General features: G+C 32.7%; 1 protein-coding gene across 2 annotated transcripts in view; it reads right to left on the reverse strand.

Moving 5' to 3' along the window:
• The window catches only part of LOC136031138 (uncharacterized protein DDB_G0287625-like), a 44,419-nt gene extending 18,582 nt beyond the window's left edge, over window positions 1-25,837 (reverse strand). For both annotated transcript variants that reach the window (XM_065710458.1, XM_065710457.1), the window contains exons 1-4: window positions 25,612-25,837; window positions 10,009-10,125; window positions 8,366-8,465; window positions 4,882-5,142 (exon numbers count right to left, since the gene is read on the reverse strand). Coding sequence is in view for 1 of the 2 variants with exons in the window: in XM_065710457.1 (XP_065566529.1) it covers window positions 4,882-4,915 (34 nt within the window). In the remaining variant the exon portion in view is untranslated. The remainder of the gene's footprint in view (window positions 1-4,881; window positions 5,143-8,365; window positions 8,466-10,008; window positions 10,126-25,611) is intronic.
• Window positions 25,838-26,407: the final 570 nt, after the last annotated feature.

Consider the following 26,407-nt stretch of genomic DNA (forward strand, 5'->3'; position numbering starts at 1 on the left):
TTCTCGATTCTGCACTTTTAAGGTAACTGTAAGTAAGGAGCGACCCAGCTCAGGAGTAATTGAAACATTGAAACTAAAAAAAAGGAATTTTGATACCAATAGATGCATCAAAAGAATGGGATTTTTTATGCTGATTTTAAATATATAAGTTTCATTAAGTGTAGTCCTACCCATCAAAAGTTACGAACCTGAGAAAATTTGCCTTTCTTTTGAAAAAGGCTGAAATATCCCTACTAGTCATATAATCCTAATGAAACTCACACCATCAGATTCAGTGTATCAGAGAACCTTACTGTAGAGGTTTCAAGCTCCTATCTGCAAAAATGTGAAATTTTGTATTTTTGCCAGAAGAAAGATCACGGATGCGTGTTTATTTGTTGTTGTTGTTGTTTTTTTTTGTTTTGTTTTTTTAAGTGGTGATCGCATCAACCCAGTGGTCCTAGAATGTCGTGAGAGGTCCCATTCGAACGGAAATCAAAAGTTTTAGGGCCCTTTTTAGGTGACCCAAAAAATTGGCAACTAGCCCCCTCCCATGCTCCTTTTACCCCAAAAGTCACCAGATTTAAGTCACCCCTCCGAAGTTTATACAGCTATTCCTTCCATAAAACCTTATATGCCCCCGGGATATAATTTACAACACTTGACCCCGGGTTCTGGGTGGTTGTGTGAACCCTAGAGTTTTCATTATATGGTTCTGGGTCTATTTTTGGCAAAATGAAAATCTCAAAGTTCTATTGGATGAATTTGGGGAAAATACGATTGAAATACGATTGATGGGAGAGGCGCGATTTGCCATCAGATTGCTTTTGAATCTCAAAAAGGGAACTAGAACTTTCAATTTCTAGTCATTCGAGTCTCCTCCGAAACTCACCTCTTCCATAATAATCTTATTCACCCCCGGGCATAAGTTACAACGTTTCGCCTGGGCTCGGGGTGGGGGTCTGTTGACCTCAAAGTTTAGTTGTCTGATCGTTGGACTATTTCAACCAAATTTTTTCTCAAAATTTTGATATAATTTGTTTGGGGAAAAGAGGGTTATGTGAGGTGAGGTAGATACCTTACTTTCACAATTGACTCTTAAAAAGCCAACTAACTTTCAATTTAAAATCAAATGAGCCACCTCTGAAGTTTATACTACCACCCCTTCCATATGAAGTGCCTCTGGAAAAATAAAAATAAAATAGTAATAAAACATTTAGCCGTATGGCCTTTACTTAAATGACCCCGGTGCATAGCTTACATGATTTGCCCCCGGGCTCTGGGGCTTGTGTCAACCCCACCGTTTTTGCTATTTTATCTTTAAACTATTTTGAATAAAATGGCCATCTCAAAATTCTGCTCGGATACATTTGTAGAAAAAAGGGACCTGGGGGGAGGGGCTAGTTGCCTTCCGATCACTTTTGAATCTTAAAAAGGGCACTATAGCTTCCGATCTTCAATCAAATGAACCCCTTCCGAAGTTTATACGGTCATCCCTTCCATATGAAGTGACTCTGGGGAAAAAACTAAAACATTGGACCTCTATGGTTTTAGGGTGTGTGGGGGGGAGGCTAGTTGTGGTCGGATTACTTTCGACTCTTAAAATGGGAACTAAAACTATAAGTTTTCTAATCATTTGATTCCCCTCCAAAGTTTATTACGAACGTCTCATCCATAACAACCTTATATGCCCCGGGCATAATACAAACCTTTCCCCCGGTTATGTTGACCCCGAAGTTTTGTCATCTGATCGTTGGACTATTTCAAGCAAAATGGCTATCTCAAAATATGATCGGATACATTTGGGGAGAAGATGGGGGAGGGGTGGTGTATGCCCGTCGATCACTTTCGATGAATCTTAAAAAGGTAGCAAGAACTTCAATTTCCAATCAAATGAGAAACCTCTGATGTTTATACGACCACCCCTTACATATTGCTTTATCTATCCCAGGGTAGTAATTTACAACACTACCCCCTGGCTCTGGGGGGTTGTATTAACACCTGAGTTTCTGATACTTGATCTTTAAAATATTTTGAACAAAATATCATAATTTTCTCATAATTCTCATAATTTTCTCATAATATTATCTCATAATTTTGATCGGATGCATTTGTGGACTAAGGGCCTGGGAGGGGGGGGGGCTAGCTAAATAAAATATAAATAATAATAAGAATAAACAATAATGAAACATTGGAGCCGTATGGCCTTTACTATTGGCAACGCTATAGCTTGCCTCCGATTCCACCATCTGCAAGTGTCAAATGGGGCTAAAAATGGCACTTTTGGTGCCATTTCTCAATTGAAAAAGCTTGGCTTTATGATTTATAGTCCAAAACCCTTCACTGGAGGTTTTTAATCACCCCTCCCGTATACTCCCCCTCCCAGCCTCCTTAGTAAGTAGCAAAAATCGTCTCTTCACCGGTACGGCAACATTAGCAGGGCTGACAGTCAAGCACACCATCGTAGAGAGATGTTTAATGCCTCATTTAAAAGCCACGCTTTAGTACTACTCGAAATGAAGAACAAATAAATCATAATATGAACTTCTGAAGTCCGACTAAATCTCTATACAAAACAGATAATTTCAAGTTATGATACGAATTCTAAAGCTAGTCTATAATTCTAATTTCATCAAGATGCATTTACTTCGGACAAAATAATCACAAAATGTCCTTTTCAGAACCAAAATGATAGCCAATCATTAGACTGATCTAAGTACGTAGAAGTGATACCAAATTAACAGAAAAAAATTAAGCAGCAATCGTAAAATGCTTTATTTTCATACTGTAAAAAGTGTCATTAATCGGTTTGCTTTTACTGTACCAAAACTCCAATATTATTTTGTGTTTTCAGTACAGCGCTAGTTTTCTGTAATCATACAAATATAGAAGAATATCGTCAGTTGGTTTATTTCCACTAGTTTTATCAATATATGTTAGGTGGGCAGTGAAGCAATAATTTTTGTTGGTTTTAAATTTCAGCTTCGTTCTTTACTTCCTCCAGAATTTTTTTTTTAAATCAATAAGTAGTAAGAATGACAGTATTAACATATATTATTATTTTATACTTTACCACCGTTACTCTTTTCCCTCGCAATCAGATATTCGTTGCATCCCTCACAATCATGGTGGCCACGGATGTCCAATTTTCCACCTCATGAAGTAGAACTGGAAACTACGTTTTCAACCTACGATTCGGCATGGATTTTGAATTGAGGATAAATGAAAAATAAAACCATACATGTAATAAAATATATCAAATGCGGATCATAAAAACTGAAAAGCTCCTTTATCATGTCATAGAATAACTACCAGAAAAAAGCTTTGGCAAAGACAAAATTATATTGCCATGAAGACGGTTTACAAATAGTCTTAAATTTCAGTAGACGAATTTGTTTTGAGAGATAATGTTATTCGTCAATTGTGTGTTATTATCAATTCTTACAGAAATCTTAATTTCCGCAATTGTTGGGAAAACGATTTGAAATTAAATTAAAAAAGAAATATTTCAACTGAATGTAAGAAGCAACATTGAAACATAAAATGAACAGAAATTGTTCTGTATATGGGGGGGGGGTTCTACCCTCCTCAATACCTCGCTTCTTTACACTAAAGTTTGACTTTTTGTCCCAATTCATTAGGAATTAAATAAAAAAACAAGTTTTTTTAACTGAAAGTAAGGAGCGACATTAAAACTTAAAACAATCAGAAATTACTCAGTACATGAACGGGACTGTCCCCTCCTCAAAACCTGCTCTTTACGCTAAAGTTTGACTCTTTTTCTCAGCTCTACTTTTTAAAACAGTAAAAAACTTTAGCGTAAAGAGCGGGGCATTGAGAAGGTGATCTGTCTTGTGGCAAAAAAATACAAAATTCCATATTTTTGTAGATAGAACCTTGGAACTTCTACTGTAGGGTTCTCTGATACGCTGAATCTGACGGTGTGACTTTCGTTAAGATTTTATGATTTTTAAAGGGGGTTTCCCCTATTTTCTAAAATAAGGCAAATTTTCTCAGGCACTTAACTTTTGATGGATAAGACCAAACTTGATGAAACTTATATATTTAAAATCAGCATTAAAATGCAGTTCTTTTGATGTATCTATTGGTATCAAAATTCCGTTTTTTAGAGTTTCGGTTACAATTGAGCCTGGTCGCTCCTTACTACAGTTCGTTACCACGAGCTTTTTGAAAAGTCATAAAGCACAAGGGCTTACTTACTTACTTGAACTTAAAGCATGTTCAAGCCGAATGGAGGATCATCCTGGCATCCAGCAGAAGAAGACCAGTTTTCTCTCGCATATCTCGATCAGTAGTGGCTGGCTCCACGATATTAATCCAGTGACTGTCCCAGCGTCTGCCCTACTTGCGGAAGCAACCAATTGGCTCCAGGTCGGCTTTGACAGTGGCAAGCCAGGTTTTCTTCTGTCCTCCTACTCTCTTCTTCCAAGACGAAAGCGGTAGGCATTTGGGGCAATTGGTCGTTTAATTAGAATAACAATTTTTTTTTAAAGTACTAAAAAACTTTAGCGCGTAGAGTGAAGTATTCAGGAGAGGCAGCCCACCTGATATACCGAATGTTTTCTGTCCGTTTTAAGACTTAATGTTGCTCCTTACTTTCAGTTGAAAAAACTTGCTTTTGATTTAATTAGTAAAAGGATCCCCTTTCCCTATGTACCTTTGTTTCACTAGATTTTGTTATGTTTGTTGCATATATTTTTATGTCTTCGTTTTCCAGCGCTATTTGTTTAACAATAGTATTGTGTAACCATAACATTTTGTATATGACTTAATAGCTTTGTAACACAATTATTATTGTTATGAAATTGTATTTTAACAAACAAATGACTTTGGGGAGGTCAACTTCGTCTACCCATATGACAAATATTCAAAATGTCTTACCTTTTGATACAGTGGTTCCCATTCTGATCACCATCCATTACTATATTAAACCTCATCTTCCTAAAACAGATTAGGCTGGAAAATAATTTATTTATTTGCCACAGACCAAATTATGAATGAATACAGGAAATCACGAACTTATAAAATTATTAAAAGATGAATTCGAACTTGAATTCCAACCTTCATAAAACATTCAAAGACTTCCATCATTTATCCATTCCAAGATCACGGGAGTGAAATAACTTATGATTACGTCCGTTCCTGAAAAACAGAGTAAATCATGAATCTCTCCATAGAAGGTCTACTTAAAATAAATTTCTCTGAAATGTTTTACTTTTATACGTGGGATAAATAAAAATACCCTCCAACAAGAAATTTAAATCAGTGTGTCCAAATAGGAGCGTGGTAAATCAATCCACAACAACGATGAATGCTAAATATTACGTTATAAAGAATTATCTTCAGTAAAGCATTAGTTTTTAGAATTCTAAAAATATTGGATAATTTCACGAGTCAGTTAGTTTGAGCTAATTTTCTGCATATATCTTGCGTAATCTGTAAAGAAATTTTTTGCTCGTTTTAAGTTTCAGCTTTACTCTTTAAGAAAAACTTTGTCTTAAAGATAAATTTTTGCTCGTTTCATATTTTTAAACACACGAATAAATCTTACAAAAAATATTTGGCTAACTCAGGCGATGAAAATAAAGAAGTCAACATGAGCTTTTGTTAAAATGGTGCATTAAATACAGATTCTACTGTCTACCTCCCTTAAGCTTTTCCACGAGATATATGCAATTTTATCACATAGGTAAAGATTCCAAGGGTTGAAATTGAAAATAAATTAATAACATTTTATCTTCATTAGGAATCTTTTTCAAAACGTGTTTTTTAGTTTTCACATACCAATGGGGCTGGGATGGGGATGATACAATAGGGGACATTTTAAACCTCTGATTATGAGTTTTTGTCTACGAATACTAGAATGTTTCCCTTTTTTGGCTTCCCAGTCTTTCCACTCCAGAATGGCACCAATGGATGCCACTTTTCGTGCCACATGGTACTTTACGATGGACTTATTAAAAAGAAATTATAAAAGACATGTATATAATTGCAGTAGCTTCTGAATGAGCCGTTAAACATCTATTTGTGATCTTGCAGTAGCTTGCTAGCCGTGGCAGATAAAAAAGAAATGAATATGGAGACGCATACTAACTATGCAAAAATGATGATGTATGCTAGCCATCGAAAATTGGAGGACTAGAAGCCTTTTGTTTAGGGTTTTAAACCATAAGAAATCGATAGTATATCTTAGAAGTTGCGTTCTCCAGCATTTTGGCCCTCTTTGTGCTAAATTGATGTTTTCTCGTACAAAATGGCAGAGAACACCAGTTTTCTGTAGCAAGATCTCTTCGCTAGTTAGATAGGACACTGAATATTGCTGTTCACGTTCAAATGATCAGCCTCCTGATATTTTAAGACCATTGGTTCTATACGATCACCCCTGGGACAAAAGGAGATACATCAGTGAAGCAGGAGGTCTAATTTAAGGCTGTCGACAATGGTGATTCCTTGGAGCAAATTTCGTGTCGCCACCCCTATCTTCGAAGGGTTTCAAGCTCTTTTCAAAAATCTACAAAAATCCTTTTTTGCAATTAACCTTTACAATTTAGCTAAACCTGTATAATAGTTACCATTCATGGTTCCCTTTTAAATAAGAAATGTTACTTACTGTACTAGACAGCCTTTCCAAAATGCACTGAATTTTGGTTACTATGGGCTGTAGTCCAATCTTTACTAGGTTATAGCTGCTGCTACTACCACGATTGCTTTAGATTAAATCCCAGTTCCTAGACATATGCTGAAAATTGCTTGCCAAGAATAAACTATGACATTTTGAATCAGAACAAAAATAGCCTGCTCATACAATTAAGATTTCAACTTCTCAAGCAAACATGTGAAATAAATATTGCAGTTTCCGGTCATGTTTAGGGTGGGCTTGCGAAAAGGGTAAAAAGTATTTTGTATAATTACTCGACAATTTTCCAATTTTTGTGAGGAAAGGGTGTTTTAGATAAACACCAAAGAGCGTTAAATCTACACCCTATATGGCGTTCGTGGCTAAAGTCCTTCACAAGTGCTTCATTAACCATCAAATAGCTAAAAAAAATAGTGTATTCAATTTTATATCCTGTTTCACATTCAAGGGACTGACCTAACCTGTTAAGACATTGCTGTAAAATTTCTACGTTAGGTGACCTTGCTCTGTATACGGAAATATGAATTGGAGAAGAAAAGGGATAAGATACCAAACTTAAAATGAATACAGGAATAACAGACTCAAATCTAATTCTGTAAAGGAGCGACCAATAAGGGAAACTATCTTTGATGGGGCATAATTACGCCAGAGACTTTTCAATAAGAGAAAGGGACATATTAATAAGAGACGGGGTATTTCAGTCTGTGGCCTACGTTGGATCCCCTGAGGTGTGACAAATACCTTTTTGGCTATTTTCATTTAAAGGATCAACTCCCCCCTAGATTTAAAAGTACAATTCCTTTCCATCTTCATTAAAAAATAGAACCCCCCCTTATATTTTCGTGATATGATGCCCCCTGGTTCAATTTTTCGCATTCAGAGTTCTCTTTTCTTACATTCTCTTTAGTTATAACTTGTAGCTACAATTGAGAAACAATCCAGGAAGTGACACCAAATATTTGGTATCTTTATTTGATGCTTGTAATATTTAAGCGTTTTTTTGTCACTATGTACAATAAAAAAGTTTCCGGTTTTTTACAGAAAAAATCATTTATTGAAAAATTGAATAGTGAAAAGAGAGCTTGGTCTTAGAAATTACTCAGAATAAATCCATTTCTCAAGAATTCTTGTGAGGTAGAATAACTTCATTTTGAAAGTGACAAATCTGCAGACTATGTATTTCGGAAGCTAATAGAAAAGGAATTTTACCCATCGACCGGGCGTGTTCAATTTAAGATGGGGAAAATAATTAATTTTGCAAATTATGTATAGCATACTTTGAATTACTGCAGTCGAATAGCAATGGGACTTTTACGAGCTAATTTTTAATAGTAATAGCAACAAAGTTAACAATTTAGAGGTTTTCTAAAAGATATCATATCGCAAAAGACAATAAACATTCATACGTGCACATGAGGTGATAATAAGCTATTAAAGCAACTAAAATTTTCCTAAAATGAAATATGAAAAATTATCTCTTTCACAAACGTTGCAAATATTTTTCCCCAAATACTATAGTTTAGCTAAAAATTTAAAGTAGTTGATTTATGAAAATCAGGAGAGGTGCTTAAGTCAGACAGTCTGATTTAGACCAACAAGAGAAAGAAAATACTTAGCGAGAATAGAAGTTTTTACTTGAGAAAGCTTTTAAAATTTGAAAGCAAAAAAATAACGTGTAAAAAGTAGGATCATATCTGGTTTTCAATTTAATTGCTAAAAATTAATTACCTGCTCTTCTCATTGATACAAGAATCTCTGTGAGCATAGTTTTGAGCTCAAACGCTCCAGCTTTGGCTCCATGATAAATCATTGCGTATTCACCGGACACCTAAAATGTGAATAAGCAAAAAAGTTCGTAAAAATAAGCCGTGATGATGCACCAAAACAAATTCGCTACAAGGAGAAGTCAAAAGCATTCGTCTTCTTAACATTAAACCCTATATACCTTTTTGTGTAGTTTAATAAAGATCTTTACGTTACTTACATAAACTTAGAAATAATAATTTTAATTATATAGTTAACACTTACAATTTTTTCTTTATTATTATAATCACTTTAATTATTTTCTTTTACCGTCTCAGCGCTACTAAGGCTTCTATTGCGTTGAGTGCCATTATCATCACTACCAAGATAAAAATCATGGTATCTAGACCTCTATATGAGTTTCATCCAATCAGGGTAAGGATGGAATTTGAAAATGGGCATATTGCAAGCAAGAAACTATCCAATTGGCTGAAGATCGATGCTGAGTTAGAATCTTACAATTTTAAGACGGGATACATTTATACATTTTTGGTGCACCATTTCCTAAGTGTAGTGCATTGAAGAACTTCCCCAAATATCCGCAAGACACCCCCACTCACTCACCGGTTTCAAATTTTAACCAGGAGCAATATAGTCACCAAGACTCAAACAGCGAATGCAAACTAAATTTTTATTTTAAATAAGTTCAGGCAAAACTAGATGTCGTTCAGTTGTTTTCCAGAATACATTTTTAGATGAAGTACCCCTAGTAAGATATTTAAATTAAAGTCCAAACTATATAATTGACTATTTCTCAGGTTTTTGGATTACTATTTCTCAGGTTTTTGAATTACTATTTCTCATGAATTACTATTTCTCAGGCACTACATAAATAGCATAAGTATACTTTCTTTTCGTAAATCCAGGTCCGTGAAATTTATTTCAATTTCAGTAGTAACAGTCCAAAATTATAAAATTATAAAATTATATAAATTATAATTTTTTTTCTTTTATCAATAAACACCATAACTTTTTCAAATGTTAATGTCATATCTTAAAAATTTGTGTCCATACTTCTTATGAACATTCACCTTCTTTATAAAAATTGAAAAAAACCTAAAGTTTTGTGACTTTTATTTACTTACATTAAATAAAGATGAGCGATTCAGAAGCCAAATTGTTGAGACCGATTGAATAAATATTTTTAAAGGATGAAATTTAGACATGAAATGTTATAAGTTACTCAACTTTTTCTCATAAAAATCACAAAAAGACAAGATTAGACTTAATCGAATCGCCGTTAATCATTCATATTTTTGCTAAATAGTTATTACCCCGTATCTGCTTTTTTCCTGCTACGATTTCAGTGAATTTATATAAATGTGACTTCAATATAGCATCACTTCAATTATTGCAGCAGACATCAATGACCCAAAGCGATTTATTCCCCAAATCTCCATCTTGTACGTTTATATTCAGTGTAATGATCTGATTCCAGTCTTCTGAATCATTTTGAAAAAATCCAGCTACGAGGTTTTCGCTGCCCCCTGGTGATATGGAGAAATGATGACTCACTTTAGGTAAAAAGCATAAGTATTGAACTCATACAAGACAGACAAATTACGAACCTGGTAAATGAACATGGGATATTCGGGATATTTCGCTTTCAACTGACTCACGATGTCAAGATACGCTAGTCCTGGTTTAACCATAAGCATATCAGCTCCTTCTGCAACATCCCTAGCCTGTAATAAAATATAGGTTAGTTGTTGATCTTTCGTAGATACTGTCATAGGTGAACACACGTCCGACCCTGAGCACATTTCCAGAAGGAAGGGGTAAAATATTAGAAAAGTGCATTTTAAGGGCAAGGGCCACAGTTCCTAAATTACTTTCTTGAAGATGTGCTCCATCATGCTTCTTTTCTCTCTTCTGTTGTCTCTTTTTCAATCGCAACTTATCTGGTACAATATCATTTACGTTTTAATTTCTTTGATAATCAGCACTTTTGAACTAACTATTTCGACATTTTTGAGTTTTTTTTTCATATTTCAAAATGATTTAATGATTAATTTTTTTTCATTTAAAAATGGAAAAATTAAAAAATCCAAATCTCCAAGTCCGGTTCTATGAACACAGTCAGTCTCATAGACATCCAGATCTATGAACTTATGATTTTGTTCATTTAGTATGTCAAATTAAATCCTTAATGCTAATAATATTACAAGAACCGTTTATAGGATAACATACTTTTTCTCCTAAATGGGTAAAAAAATCAGGTGCGATGATTGTACAAAACCATACAGCATTTTAGAACCTGTAGAATACTAAAACAATTTTGAAGGGGTCTTGCACTTACCGTCATCTGGTGTAAACGTAGAAACGTAACGCACTATGTGCGTTCCATCCCTATATACTATGCATCGGCACATTTCTTAGGTACCACTGACCCAATCGTGCCAGATTTGGCATGCACCACTAATTTAACAAGTTTTTTTGAAATTGTACAGACTCTTAGAGAAATCCTTTCTTTGCTTGAATAATCAAGTGTATAGTGTCAAAACATTGTCAAACAAGTCACGATGGTAAATTTTCTATGTGAACGGAAACATATCAAAACTGCTTTTCATTATTGAATTCATATAGGCTAATAAAACCGGCTTTTAATATTGCAAAAATGTTGAATATAAAATTTTGAAAACTAAAAAGGATTATTAGATGATAAAACAAAATTTTATTTTAAAATAAAAAACACTATTTTTTAGAAAAAATTGTGCCGATGGCTGACAATAATCTTGTTTTCATTAATTCCCATAGACTATGTTGTTCCATCATTATCTATCTTCCTAATGACTCATTGTCATTGATCAATGACAAATGTTATTTGTCGTGGATAGTCATAGATGCACAAACAAATTACCTAAGAGAGCTTTTTTTATAGATTTGAAGGAATATTTGCTATTATCGGTTTGAAAAAAAAAATTATCATTAGAATCTACTTTAAAAAGTCATTAAACATTTTATTGGTAACAGCTGTGTCAATAATATGTATATATACGGTTTATGTGCCAATATATTGAACTAAAAACATTATCTCAAGTGTTCAACTTTTAAAACATATCAAGTTTCATGAACGAAGCTTTTACTATATTCGTTAACTTAAAAAAATAGTTTGACTACTCACAACTCTACTTTTTAAAACAATAAAAAACTTTAGCGTAAAGAGCGGAGCGTTGAGGGGGGACAGCCCCTTTCATATACGGAATAATTTTTTTTCGTTTTAGTGTCGCTCCTCACTTTCAGTTGAAAAGCTTGTTCTTTTTTATTTAATTACATAAAGCTCAGTTTGATTTGCAACATTTTCTTGTTATTCTAATCCTCGGTCAGATATGTAGACCTTAAAAACTTTATTTGCCCTCTAATCGTTGACTAACAGTGTTAGCAAGTAATTTTTGTTACGATAGCTCAAACAGAATTTTTAGTGAACACATATTGCTTGCTACCAATTCACGGAAATGTAGTAATAAGCGGGAAAATTCTAAAACCACAAGCATAGAGAAAAACTTGAGAATTTCAAGTTTGTTTGTGGGGCCAAGCGAAACTCAAGGCAGGAAAAACACATATATACTAACCATATTAGCATATGTATCAGTTCTTAACATTATATCACTGTTATGAGCAGATACTAGTTATCCTGTTTTGTTGTGTTATCTAGTTTTGAATATTGCGCAAAAAATCTCCCTAAAATTTCTCAGGCAATGATTGGACTTGTCCGAGAAATTCTCTAATACACTTTCTCCGGACGGCAGTAGTATTGATCGCTGGTACACATCTATCTATCTATATATATATATATATATATATATATATATATATATATATATATATATATATATATATATATATATATATATATATATATATATATATATATATATATATATATATATATATAATCAGTTGTTTGTGGGTTATGTCTGTCGAGTGACGTCATGTCATCATGTTGTCATGTCGTCATGAAGTTAGTTATCGTCATGTTTGTTATGACGATGACATATATATATATATATATATATATATATATAGCCCCCCCGCGCGCGTAAGATGTTACGCGCCATATTAGTTACGCGCCATTGTAGTTGTGTCCCTGTGTCCCATCTGTGAATATATATATATACTAGCTGTTGGGGTGGCGCTTCGCGCCACCCCAACACCTAGTTGGTGGGGCGCTTCGCGCCCCCCCCAAGCCCCCCCGCGCGCGTAAGTCGTTACGCGCCATAATAGTTACGCGCCATTGTAGTTGTGTCCCTATGTCCCACCTGTGAATATAGATAGATATATATATATATGGTTTTAACTACGTAAAACTTGCGAATATACAACATTCTTTGCTGTCCCATTGTCTTTGCATATAAATAGATTGTCAGGTTTACCGACTCTTGAACATGCAACATATAATGGTCCATGGGAAAACAATCTGTATTCAGATCTATACCTCATGATTCTAATGATTGCCCTTGAGCTTTGTTGATGGTGATTGCTAATCGACCATTCCCTGTCCCGGTGTCCCGGTCGTCATTTACATCCCCCTGTTTCCTCCGGTGTCTTCGTTGTAGTTGTGTCCCTGTGTCCCGGTCGTCATTTATATTCCCTGTGTCCCGGTCGTCATTTGTATCCCGGTGTCCCGGTCTGTATATACATTCGTTTTTTAGTTTTGTTTTTCTCCTTTATTTTTTTCCTTTTTTTTTCTTTTTTAGCTTATTTAGATTTTTAGATTTTTTAGTTTTTTTATTAGTTTTTAGTTTTTTTTTCTTTTTAGTTTTTTTGTCCCGGTCGTCATTTATATCCCCCTGTTTCCCCCGGTGTCCCCGTTGTAGTTGTGTCCCTGTGTCCCGGTCGTCATTTATATTCCCTGTGTCCCGGTCGTCATTTGTATCCCGGTGTACCGGTCTGTATATACATTCGTTTTTTAGTTTTGTTTTTCTCCTTTATTTTTTTCCTTTTTTTTTCTTTTTTAGTTTATTTAGATTTTTAGATTTTTTAGTTTTTTTATTAGTTTTTAGTTTTTTTTTCTTTTTAGTTTTTTTGTAGTTTTTACCTTCTTTTTAGTTTTGTTAATTCTTTTTTTACTTATGTCCTGGTCGTCATTTATACTCCCTATGTCCCGGTGCTTTGTTGATTGCTAATCGAACATTCCTTTTGTCCTGGTCGCTTTCTCTTTGAGTGTCGTCATTTATTTTTTTCTTTTTTAGTTCTTTTAGTTTTTACCTTTTTTAGTTTTTTTTAGTTTTTTAGATGAAAATTTTTTTTAGTTTTTTCCTTTTTTTCTTTTTAGTTTTTATTGGTTTTTACCTTTATGCTAGCTTATTTTTCAGTTTTTTCCTTTTTTTTTAGTTTTTTTTTATTTTTTATTTTTTTTAGTGTTTTACCTTTTTTTAGTTTTTTTAGTTTTTTTAGTTTTTTAGCTTTTTTACTTTTTTTTTATTAGTTTTTAGTTTTTTTGTAGTTTTTGCCTTTTTTTAGTTTTTTCAGTTTTTTTTTTAGTTTTTTATTGGTTTTTACCTTTATTTTAGCTTATTTTTCAGTTTTTTCCTTTTTTTTAGTTTTTTTTAGTTTTTAGTTTTTTTAGTTTTTTACCTTTTTTTAGTTTTTTTAGTTTTTTTAGTTTTTTAGCTTTTTTATTTTTTTTATTAGTTTTTAGTTTTTTTTGTAGTTTTTGCCTTTTTTTTAGTTTTTTTAGTTTTTTAGCTTTTTTATTAGTTTTTAGTTTTTTTTGTAGTTTTTGCCTTTTTTTAGTTTGACAACTTATTTTTATATATATAGATAGTTTTTTTTTTTTACTTATGTCCTGGTCGTCATTTATACTCCCTGTGTCCCGGTGCTTTGTTGATTGCTAATCGAACATTCCTTTTGTCCTGGTCGCTTTCTCTTTGAGTGTCGTCATTTATTAGTTTTTTCCTTTTTTTCTTTTTAGTTTTTTATTGGTTTTTACCTTTATTTTAGCTTATTTTTCAGTTTTTTCCTTTTTTTTAGTTTTTTTTTATTTTTTATTTTTTTTAGTTTTTTACCTTTTTTTAGTTTTTTTAGTTTTTTTAGTTTTTTAGCTTTTTTACTTTTTTTATTAGTTTTTAGTTTTTTTTTGTAGTTTTTGCCTTTTTTTAGTTTTTTCAGTTTTTTTTTTAGTTTTTTATTGGTTTTTACCTTTATAGTTTTTTTAGTTTTTTAGCTTTTTTATTTTTTTTTTTAGTTTTTAGTTTTTTTTGTAGTTTTTGCCTTTTTTTAGTTTTTTCAGTTTTGACGTCACCTGATCCAGTTTTTTCAGGTGACGTCACCTGACCCATCCACACATCCACAGACAGACAACTTATTTTTATATATATATAGATATATATATATATATATATATATATATATATATATATATATATGTATATATATGTATGTATATATATATATATATATATATATATATATATATATATATATATATATAATATATATATATATATATATATATATATATATATATATATATATATATATATATATATATGTATACATATATATATATATATATATATATATATATATATATATATATATATATATATATATATATATATATATATATATATAAATATATATATATATATATATATATATATATATATATATATATATATATATATATATATATATATATATATATACATATATATATATATATATATATATATATATATATATATATATATATATATATATATATATATATATATATATATATATATATATATATATATATATATATTATATATATATATATATATATATATATATATATATATATATATATATATATATATATATATATATATATATATATATATATATATATATATATATATATATATATATATATATATATATATATATATATATATATATATATATATATATATATATATATATATATATATATATATATATATATATATATATATATATATATATATATATATATATATATATATATATATATATATATATAGATATATGTTTTTAACTACGTAAAACTTGCGAATATACAACATTCTTGGCTGTCCCATTGTCTATGCATATAAATAGATTGTCAGGTTTACCGACTCTTGAACATGCAACATATAATTGTCCATGGGAAAAACAATCTGTATTCAGATCTCTACGTCATTATTCTAATGATTGCCCTTGAGCTTTGTTGATGGTGATTGCTAATCGAACATTCCCTGTGTCCCCGTCGTCATTTATATATCCCCCTGTGCCCACCGACGTCCCCGTTGTAGTTGTGTCCTTGTGTCCCGATCGTCATTTATATTCCCTGTGTCCCGGTCGTCATTTGTGTCCCGTTGTCCCAGTCTGTAATTTCTCTTTGAGTGTCGCGTTCGTCATTTATATTCCCTGTGTCCAGGTCGTCATTTGTGTCCCGGTCGTCATTTGCTGTTGCCATTGTAGGTTCTTCAGTCATTTTACAATTAAACATTTTTCCGTCCACGATCTTCTTACAATTAAAAATTTGTCTTTGAAGGATTTCCTCAAATACCTTTAATGACGTCATCGTCATAACAAACATGACGACAACTAACTTCATGACGACATGATGACATGACGTCACTCGACAGACACACAAACTACTTATTTATATATATATACTAGCTGTTGGGGTGGCGCTTCGCGCCACCCCAACACCTAGTTGGTGGGGCGCTTCGCCCCCCCCCCAAGCCCCCCCGCGCGCGTAAGTCGTTACGCGCCATATTAGTTACGCGCCATTGTAGTTGTGTCCCTGTGTCCCACCTGTGAATATAGATAGATTTATATATGTGTTTCAAACTACGTAAAAATTGCGAATATACAACATTCTTGGTTTTCCCATTGTCTGTGCATATACAAAGCCGTATGTACTAATAATGACGTCATATGCAAACACTCTTTTTACAAACAAACAAACATGCATACACACAACTCGTTTTTATATAGATAGATAGATAGATAGATACAATACAAATTAACTGCGTAAAACTTGCGAATATACAACATTCTTCGCTGTCCAATTGTCGCTGCATATAAATAGATTGTCAGGTTTACCGACCCTCGAACATGCAACGTACAATTGTCCATGGGAAAAACAATCAGTATTAAGATCTATTCCACATGTTTCTAATGATTGAGCTTTGTTAATGGTGATTGCAAATGCTAATCGAATTGGGAATTGCAATCTTTTAAATTGAAAAGGCAGATCCGTTGGAATCATGGGAATGCGAGGAATAAGAACAGCCTCACCCTCAAACGGCCCTGTCAAGATTGTGGCCTCTATTAGGTTTTCCATTGTTTTTTTTACGGCAAGTCGCGTGCCATTGCAAAGCTTTGGTGGGTTGATATTTCTTAAAAGTATTATTGGTACGCCTATTTTTAGTTGTAGCACGTGTGGTGGAAGCCCTGAAAGATCTATGGAATTTAAAAATTCAGATGGATAATTAACCGCTTCATTTGGTTCCAAAACTGTGTCGACTGACTTGTAAAGGACTGCCTGGTCTCGAATCTTGGTCAAAACAATATTGTTGATTTCGTGGACGTCTATATTTTTGGGTGCGAGAATCACTCTTTCACTTAGCCATTTATTATTTTTATAATTTTTTAGAATTTTCGGAAATACTTATTCAATCAATTCATTTTTGGACGTCACTAAATTACAGAAATCAGCAGGTAGTTGTATACGTCCTGAAATTGAGTCTACTGGGAGCTTTCCGTTTCCAATTGCCAGCAATTGATCTGAAAATATTTGACCAGAGTCATCGTTTTGCAATCGGACACGCATATTTGTAGTTAATTTTAATATTTTTACGTGTGCCCATAAATTAGAATTTTTCAGGCAAGCATTCATTTCGTCTGCAGGAGTTGATTTAGGTATTATGAGGAATGTTTGCCTGAAATCTCCCGCAAGCAATATTAATGTGCTGCCAAAGGGTTTCGACTTCCCTCTCAAATCTTTCAAGCATTAATCCAGAGCCTCGAGCGATTTTTGTGTGCCATTGTGCACTCATCCCAAATAATAAGTTTGCATTGCTGCAATACTTTACCCATCCCAGATGATTTGGAAATATTGCACGTGGGAGTTTCTGTAGAATGCAAATTCAGAGGCAATTTCAAAGCGGAATGAGCAGTTCTTCCACCAGGCAGCAATGTTGCGGCTATTCCGGACGACGCAATTGCCAACGCTATATCATTTTTTGATCGAATTGATGCCAGAATCAGTTTTATCACAAACGTTTTACCAGTACCTCCTGGCGCATCCAAAAAGAAAATTTCTCCAACAATGTTATCGACACAATGCGTTATCGTATCATAAATGTCTTTTTATTCCGACATTAACTTGGAAATGTTATTTTGTACATACGACAATAGATCACTCGTACTGTAACTTTGTTCACGATCCAATTCTACACATGTCGAAACAGCAGCGATACGGTTAGGTGAAGGTATTCCCAAATCCTGAAGAAGTTTGTTTGCCATACGGACGCACAAATCTTCTATAATAACTAAAGTGTAGTTATAAATTTCTGATGTAAAATCAAAAGTCATATCTGACTTCTCTAACTGTTTTCGATGGAGTATATCTTCGGACATTTTTGACTTATATTTTTCCCATAACTCTGTAGGAGCTGATGGAGAGCAAGTGCACGAATTTGACTTGGGGTTGACGTTTCGCACGCTTCATTGATGCAGTTATCCCAGTGTTGGTCATTCTCCAATAAATTCAGAGCTTGACATGCACTACGGTAAGTGTCATGTATAGTACCGTTTACAGTTCTCAAATACTCAAAGGATGTCGGACCGGGTACATTCACCAAAAGCAGGCGTAGAAAGAAGCATTCATGTTGATTGGGGTGAACGGTGTAGAGTCTTCCTATCGTGGTATCTTTGAAGATGGTAGGTTGGCCGTAAACCCACTGGTTATCTACTTCGATGGTGGTACCGTTGACATTGTAGGTTCTTCAGTCATTTTACAATTAGAAATTTCTCTTTCAACGGTCTTCTTACATTTAAAAATTTGTCTTTGAACGATATTCTTAAATACCTGTGTCCTGGTCGTCATTTATATTCCCTGTGTCCCGGTCGTCATTTGTGTCCCGGTATCCCAGTCTGTAATTTCTCTTTGAGTGTCCCGGTCGTTATTTATATTCCCTCTGTCCCGGTTGTCATTTGTGTCCCGGTCTGTAATTTCTCTTTGAGTGTTTTTTCTTTTTAGTATTTTTTAGTTTTTTACATTTTTTCTTTTTTCAGTTTTCTTTTTCTTCTTTATTTTTCAGCTTCACTATGAAATACATATCGCCGAACCTTTGTTTTTTGAACTAAAATCTGGTAGGCATTGATGACCTTATCCAAGTCAAAATCCCAAACCCAATCATCATCGCTATCATTTTCAGTTTTGATATGTTTTGACTCTCGCTGTCCAGGTGGATCTTCATCTAACTGCGCGGTTTTGCGTTCTTTAGCCTCAAGCCTGTTTCCTTGCTGTTCTTTTGATTCCTCGGCACGCTTTCTTTTCTGACTTTCTCTATCAGCAGCAAGTTTTTTGGCATAGACTCTTTGAGCATCTTCATCGGCTTTTTCCATTGTAAGTTCATCAGTCATTTTAAACTTAAACATTAATAGATTTCTACGTGAACATATATGTCTTAAATATCTTTAATGAAGTCACCGTCATAGCAAAAATGACGACAACTAACTTCGTCAGTCGACACAGAAACATGACGTCACCTGATTCACAGACAAACAACTTATTTTTATATATATAGATAGATATATTGTGATTCCTCGGCACGCTTTCTGTTCTTGCTTTCTCTATCAGCCGCAAGCCTGTTTTCTTGCTGTTCTTGTGATTCCTCGGCCGCTTTCTTTTCTTACTTTCTCTATCAGCCGCAAGTTTTTTGGCATAGACTCTTTGAGAAGCTTCCTCGTCTGTTGCCATTGTAGGTTCTTCAGTCATTTTACAATTAAACATTTTTCCGTCCACGATCTTTTTACAATTAAAAATTTTCTTTGAGCAGCTTCCTCGGCTGTTGCCATTGTAGGTTCTTCAGTCAATTACAATTAAACTTTTTCCTTCCACGATCTTCTAACAATTAAAAATTTGTCTTTGAACGATTTTCTTAAATACCTTTAATGACGTCATCGTCATAACAAACATGACGACAACTAACTTCATGACGACATGACGTCACTCAACAGACAACTTATTTTTATATCTATATATATAAAATATAGAATAGATATTATATCGCGGTCGTTATTTGTGTCCCAGTGTCCCAGTCTGTAATTTCTCTTTGAGTGTCGCGGTCGTCATTTATATTCCCTGTGTCCCGGTTTATAGTTTTCTTTTTCTCCTTTATTTTTCAGCTTTTTTCCTTTTTTAGTTTTTTTCTTTTTCAGTTTTTAGTTGTTTTTTTTATTTTTTTTTGTTAGTTTTAGTTGTTTTTTTCTTTTTAGTTTTTTTGTAGTTTTTACCTTTTTTTAGTTTTTAGTTTTTTACCTTTTTTTATTTTTTTTCAGTTTTTTAGCTTTTTCAATTATTTTAGTATTTTCTTTTTAGTTTTTTTTTTGTAGTTTTTACCTTTTTTAGTTTTGTTCTTCTTTTGTATTAATGCTAAGTCAAGGTTCGAACCCGGAACCTCTCGGACCTGGAACCTGGAACATAACGCTTTACCAACTCAGCTACTTCGGCTTGAATACATTCGTTTCTGACTGGTATATGATGAAATAATTCAGACGTCATATAATGACGTCACTCGACAGACAGACAGACAAGAATTTAATATTAGTAGAATAAGAAATAAAATATATTCTAATTTAAAAATAGTAACACTAGATCATTATTTTGTAATGCGAAGATTAAACAAGCAATTGCTAATCTACAGAATGAATTTGTAATTGTGTCAGTGGATAAAGCTAATAATAATTTTGCCATAATTTGTCAGAAGCTGTATTGTGATATCTTAAAAAGGGAGTTATGCACAACTAATGTTTACGAAAAGGTAAATTTAGAGGATGAGAATTTAATTGACAAGACTGAAGAAATACTTTTAAAATTTTAATATTAAAATAAATGACAATGATAAAAAGTTCCCTTTCCTATATTGGACTGTAAAATTTCATAAGATCCCCCTAAACCACGGTTTATTGCTGGAGCAGCTAAATGTCCAACCCGCATTGCTGCTACTGACCTCTCTTTAATTTTAAAGGAAATTGAAAATAAACTTAAAACCTATTGTTCTGGTATTAAAGTTTTCGAATTTTAATCTATATTGGAGTGTTAATAATTCACTGCAGGTGATAGAGTCTTTAACAATGGTTTCAGCTAAAAGAATTGAGTCTTTCGATTTTGCGACAATGTATACTAATTTATCACTTAATGTAGTGTTAGATAATTTAAAAACTGTTATCAAGAAATCTTTCCTCTTATCTAGTAAAAGGTTCTTAAAATAGACACTTATAATAAAAAAAGCTATATGGACAAATTGCTTTAATACTACAGTTAACTTGAGATGTTACAGCTTGGATATGATTTTTGAGTTATTAGAATTTGTTTTATACAATCTATATATATAAAAATAAGTTGTCTGTGGATCTGTGGATGGATCAGGTGACGTCACCTGAAAAAACTGGATCAGGTGACGTCAAAACTGAAAAAACTAAAATAAGGCAAAAACTACAAAAAAACTAAAAACTAATAAAAAAAATAAAAAGCTAAAAAACTAAAAAAACTAAAAAAAGGCAAAAACTACAAAAAAACTAAAAACTAATAAAAAAGCTAAAAACTAAAAAAACTAAAAAAAGGCAAAAACTACAAAAAAAACTAAAACTAATAAAAAAAATAAAAAAGCTAAAAACTAAAAAAACTAAAAAAACTAAAAAAAGGTAAAAACTAAAAAACTAAAACTAAAAAAACTAAAAAAAAAGGAAAAAACTGAAAAATAAGCTAAAATAAAGGTAAAAACCAATAAAAACTAAAAAAAAACTGAAAAAACTAAAAAAAAGCAAAAACTACAAAAAAAAACTAAAAACTAATAAAAAAAGTAAAAAACTAAAAACTAAAAAAACTAAAAAAACTAAAAAAAGGTAAAAAACTAAAAAAAAATAAAAAAAAACTAAAAAAAGGAAAAAAACTGAAAAATAAGCTAAAATAAAGGTAAAAACCAATAAAAAACTAAAAGAAAAAAAGGAAAAAACTAAAAAAAATTTTCATCTAAAAAACTAAAAAAAAACTAAAAAAGGTAAAAACTAAAAGAACTAAAAAAGAAAAAAATAAATGACGAAACTCAAAGAGAAAGCGACAGGACAAAAGGAATGTTCGATTAGCAATCAACAAAGCACCGGGACACAGGGAGTATAAATGACGACCAGGACATAAGTAAAAAAAAAAAACTTTCTATATATATAAAAATAAGTTGTCTGTGGATCTGTGGATCATGGATCAGGTGACGTCACCTGAAAAACTGGATCAGGTGACGTCAAAACTGAAAAACTAAAAAAAGGCAAAAACTACAAAAAAAACTAAAAACTAATAAAAAAAATAAAAAAGCTAAAAAACTAAAAAAACTAAAAAAAGGCAAAAACTACAAAAAAAACTAAAAACTAATAAAAAAGCTAAAAAACTAAAAAACTAAAAAAAGGCAAAAACTACAAAAAAAACTAAAAACTAATAAAAAAATAAAAAAGCTAAAAACTAAAAAACTAAAAAAACTAAAAAAAGGTAAAAAACTAAAAAAACTAAAAACTAAAAAAACTAAAAAAAAGGAAAAAACTGAAAAATAAGCTAAAATAAAGGTAAAAACCAATAAAAAACTAAAAAAAAACTGAAAAAACTAAAAAAAGGCAAAAACTACAAAAAACTAAAAACTAATAAAAAAAGTAAAAAAGCTAAAAAACTAAAAAAACTAAAAAAACTAAAAAAAGGTAAAAAAACTAAAAAAATAAAAAATAAAAAAAAAACTAAAAAAAGAAAAAACTGAAAAATAAGCTAACATAAAGGTAAAAACCAATAAAAAACTAAAAGAAAAAAAGGAAAAAACTAAAAAAAATTTTCATCTAAAAACTAAAAAAAACTAAAAAGGTAAAAACTAAAAGAACTAAAAAAGAAAAAAATAAATGACGACACTCAAGAGAAAGCGACCAGGACAAAAGGAATGTTCGATTAGCAATCAACAAAGCACCGGGACACAGGGAGGATAAATGACGACCAGGACATAAGTAAAAAAAAAAATTAACAAAACTAAAAAGAAGGTAAAACTACAAAAAAACTAAAAAGAAAAAAAAACTAAAAACTAATAAAAAAACTAAAAAATCTAAAAATCTAAATAAACTAAAAAGGAAAAAAATAAAGGAGAAAAACAAAACTAAAAAACGAATGTATATACAGACCGGTACACCGGGATACAAATGACGACCGGGACACAGGGAATATAAATGACGACCGGGACACAGGGACACAACTACAACGGGGGCACCGGGGGAAACAGGGGGATATAAATGACGACCGGGACAAAAAAACTAAAAGAAAAAAAAACTAAAACTAATAAAAAAACTAAAAAATCTAAAAATCTAATAAGCTAAAAAAGAAAAAAAAAGGAAAAAAATAAAGGAGAAAAACAAAACTAAAAAACGAATGTATATACAGACCGGGACACCGGGATACAAATGACGACCGGGACACAGGGAATATAAATGACGACCGGGACACAGGGACACAACTACAACGGGGACACCGGGGGAAACAGGGGGATGTAAATGACGACCGGGACACCGGGACAGGGAATGGTCGATTAGCAATCACCATCAACAAAGCTCAAGGGCAATCATTAGAATCATGAGGTATAGATCTGAATACAGATTGTTTTCCCATGGACCATTATATGTTGCATGTTCAAGAGTCGGTAAACCTGACAATCTATTTATATGCAAAGACAATGGGACAGCAAAGAATGTTGTATATTCGCAAGTTTTACGTAGTTAAAACCATATATATATATATATATATATATATATATATATCTATATTTCACAGGTGGGACATAGGGACACAACTACAATGGCGCGTAACTATTATGGCGCGTAACGACTTACGCGCGCGGGGGGGCTTGGGGGGGGGCGCGAAGCGCCCCCACCAACTAGGTGTTGGGGTGGCGCGAAGCGCCACCCCAACAGCTAGTACTTATATAAGATTTGGTGGTGATTTGTACAAGCAAATTTTGGGAATTCCCATGGGGGGGGGGGGGAATGCTGGGCCCATTTATAGCTGACTTGTTTTTAAGTCAACTAGAATATAAATATATGATGGAAGAGAATAATCCAAATAATTTAAAACATGTTTTGTCAAATAATAAAAGATATTTAGATGATATTTTGGTCTTAAATTGTAAGGATTTCATTGATATTTCTAAAAATATATATCCATCAGAGCTTACACTTGAACCTAGTCATGGCGCTGGTCATGAAGATCATTTCTTAGATTTAAATGTTAATATTTGTGATAATAATAAATTAAGTTTTAAAATGTATAATAAAACGGATGATTTTGATTTTGAAGTGATTTGTTTCCCATTCCTGAAAGTAATATACACTCAATATCACATATTCTGCGTTTTTCTCACAGTTACTTCGTTATGCAAGGATTGTAGTAATTATATTGATTTTAAAAATAGATGTAAAATCTTAAGCCAAAAATTGATATCAAGAGGTTTTTCTGCAAATAAATTAACTGGCAATTTAAAAATTTAGTTTTCATTATAACGAAATTTAAATAAATATCAAAAGAATTATCTGGAAATACTTAAAGAAATTTTCAACCAATTTCGGAGGTTCGACAAATGATGATGCAGCGCCATTTATTTGAATGTGTTTCTAATAGAGCGGATTTTTAAAAAAAAAATAGCCACATGGTAAAGATGAATTCTATAATTGTTTAGTTCTTTTTTTTTGCTATGTGTTAATACTTGTGATTTGGTAAATTTTATCATATTTAGTTTACCTTTGTTGCTAAAAAGAGGGATATATTAACAGGATAAGCTTGTTTTGGTGTTACTTGGTTGTTTTACATTTGCTGTTTTTTTTTTCATAGGCATGTATTTTTGGGGGTGATACATGACACGGGGATGCCATGGATATTCTGTGGTAGCCACAACACTTGGCTGGGTAGAAAATTTAAAGTGGCGAGACCCTATAGGCCAGTGTATTCTCCTGATGAGCCCTTGTGTTGGGTTGTTGCCTCTTTATTATTTTTTCTATTGTTTGGTAAATGACGACTTATACTTATTAACGACATGACTGCCTGTCCATGATTATTCTTGATGGTTGATTGTGTTTGGCTATGCTATTTGACCTATGTGATTATATGGATGAGTAGGGTTAAGGCCTCATTCAAGTGCTGGTCTATATTAATCACTAATTTAGGAAAACAGTCTTCTTTTTCTCCTTCTGTCTCTCAGTTTTTTTTTTTTTTTTTTTTTTTTTTTTTTTATTTTTTTTTTTTTTTTTTTATGTATCTTTCTATATTCACAGGTGGGACACAGGGACACAACTAAAATGGCGCGTAACGACTTAAGCGCGCGGGGGAGCTTGGGGGGCGCGAAGCACCCCACCAACTAGGTGTTGGGGTGGCGCGAAGCGCCACCCCAACAGCTAGTTTATTATATTTATTCCTTTCTTTTCTCGTGTACATGACTATATTTCCTAGTGTTAAGCATTGAGTCCTAGTATTAGGTAAATGTAATGTTTCATTTAAGCCTTTTCTGATGATCACTGACGTAATTTTATGATATTTGTACCTTTTTCTGTATTCATGGCCATATTTTTGACCTTAAAATACACTTAGTTGTACTATGCTGGGGGGACAACTATATATATACTCCCGTCCCCACTTGTTAGAACTGCATGTTAGAACCATGGCTGCAACATTGAAACAAAAGTCACTTCCAGTCATGGTAGTACCCAATCGCTCCGCCTATTGGAGTTACTGATTGACCAAAATCCAGTCCGTCTCGTTTTTGCTTCTTTTTACTAATATAGTCGTGGCTTAAAATAACTCGAGTCTCAAAGAACAAAGTCTTGCTCTGAAATATCGAACACTTGCAATATATAATATTCTAAATGAATTAATTAGAAAGGTTTAAACATCTTTATAACAATGAGAAATTACTTACCACAGCTCTCAAAGCAAGTCCTGAACTGCCACCTGGAAGTTGATAACACCTTCTATCTCCAAAGGTGGGCGCTGAATTTGCGGCATCTCTAAGGGTCCATAGAAGCTGGAAGCGAATTTTGCAGCATAAGACAATACAGATACTTTATTCCATAGCCATTTTCATCAAGGATTTTCTTAATTGCTGCAATGCGACAATCCATCATGTCAGATGGAGCAATAATATGTGCCCCCTGAAATAGATGTACCTTCATCAAGTTAAGCTCGATATGTAAATGTACAGAGAGGGCCGTGTCAGGGGAGGGTTTGTCGATTGAGCCCCCTATACCTCCTGCCTGAGATGTTTGCCCGGCTCGTAAAAACATAATAAAAAGGATATAAACAAATTTTTGACGCATTGCTTAAAAGTTTTCTTTTTGTAAAGCATGGTCCCCCCTGAAAAAGATCATTTTGTAACACCCACCCCCCACCCCCAAAAAAAAAATCTTAGATATGACCCTGTGCAGAGTTTTCAACTCTATGCAGCCAGCTTTTCAACGTTCTTGGATATTTTTTTTCCAGTGACAAAAAATGGTTCGATAAAATCCTGCAGATCACTGAAATTACAGAATTGTGCTAATAAACACGATTATTTTGTGTTAATAAAACTTGTTGAAACACGGTATTTTAGAAGACCCCAAAAACCAGCATTTTAGACGAGCTGGGTCTGAAGAAAGCGAAGCCAAGGTTGTCCAACTGCTCTGGCATATGGTCGAAAACTGACTTGTTAGGCAATACGTTTCGGCAACAGTGAAAGG

Source organism: Artemia franciscana, chromosome 9 (genome assembly GCF_032884065.1).
Source record: "Artemia franciscana chromosome 9, ASM3288406v1, whole genome shotgun sequence".
In the NCBI taxonomy this organism is placed as follows: domain Eukaryota; kingdom Metazoa; phylum Arthropoda; class Branchiopoda; order Anostraca; family Artemiidae; genus Artemia; species Artemia franciscana.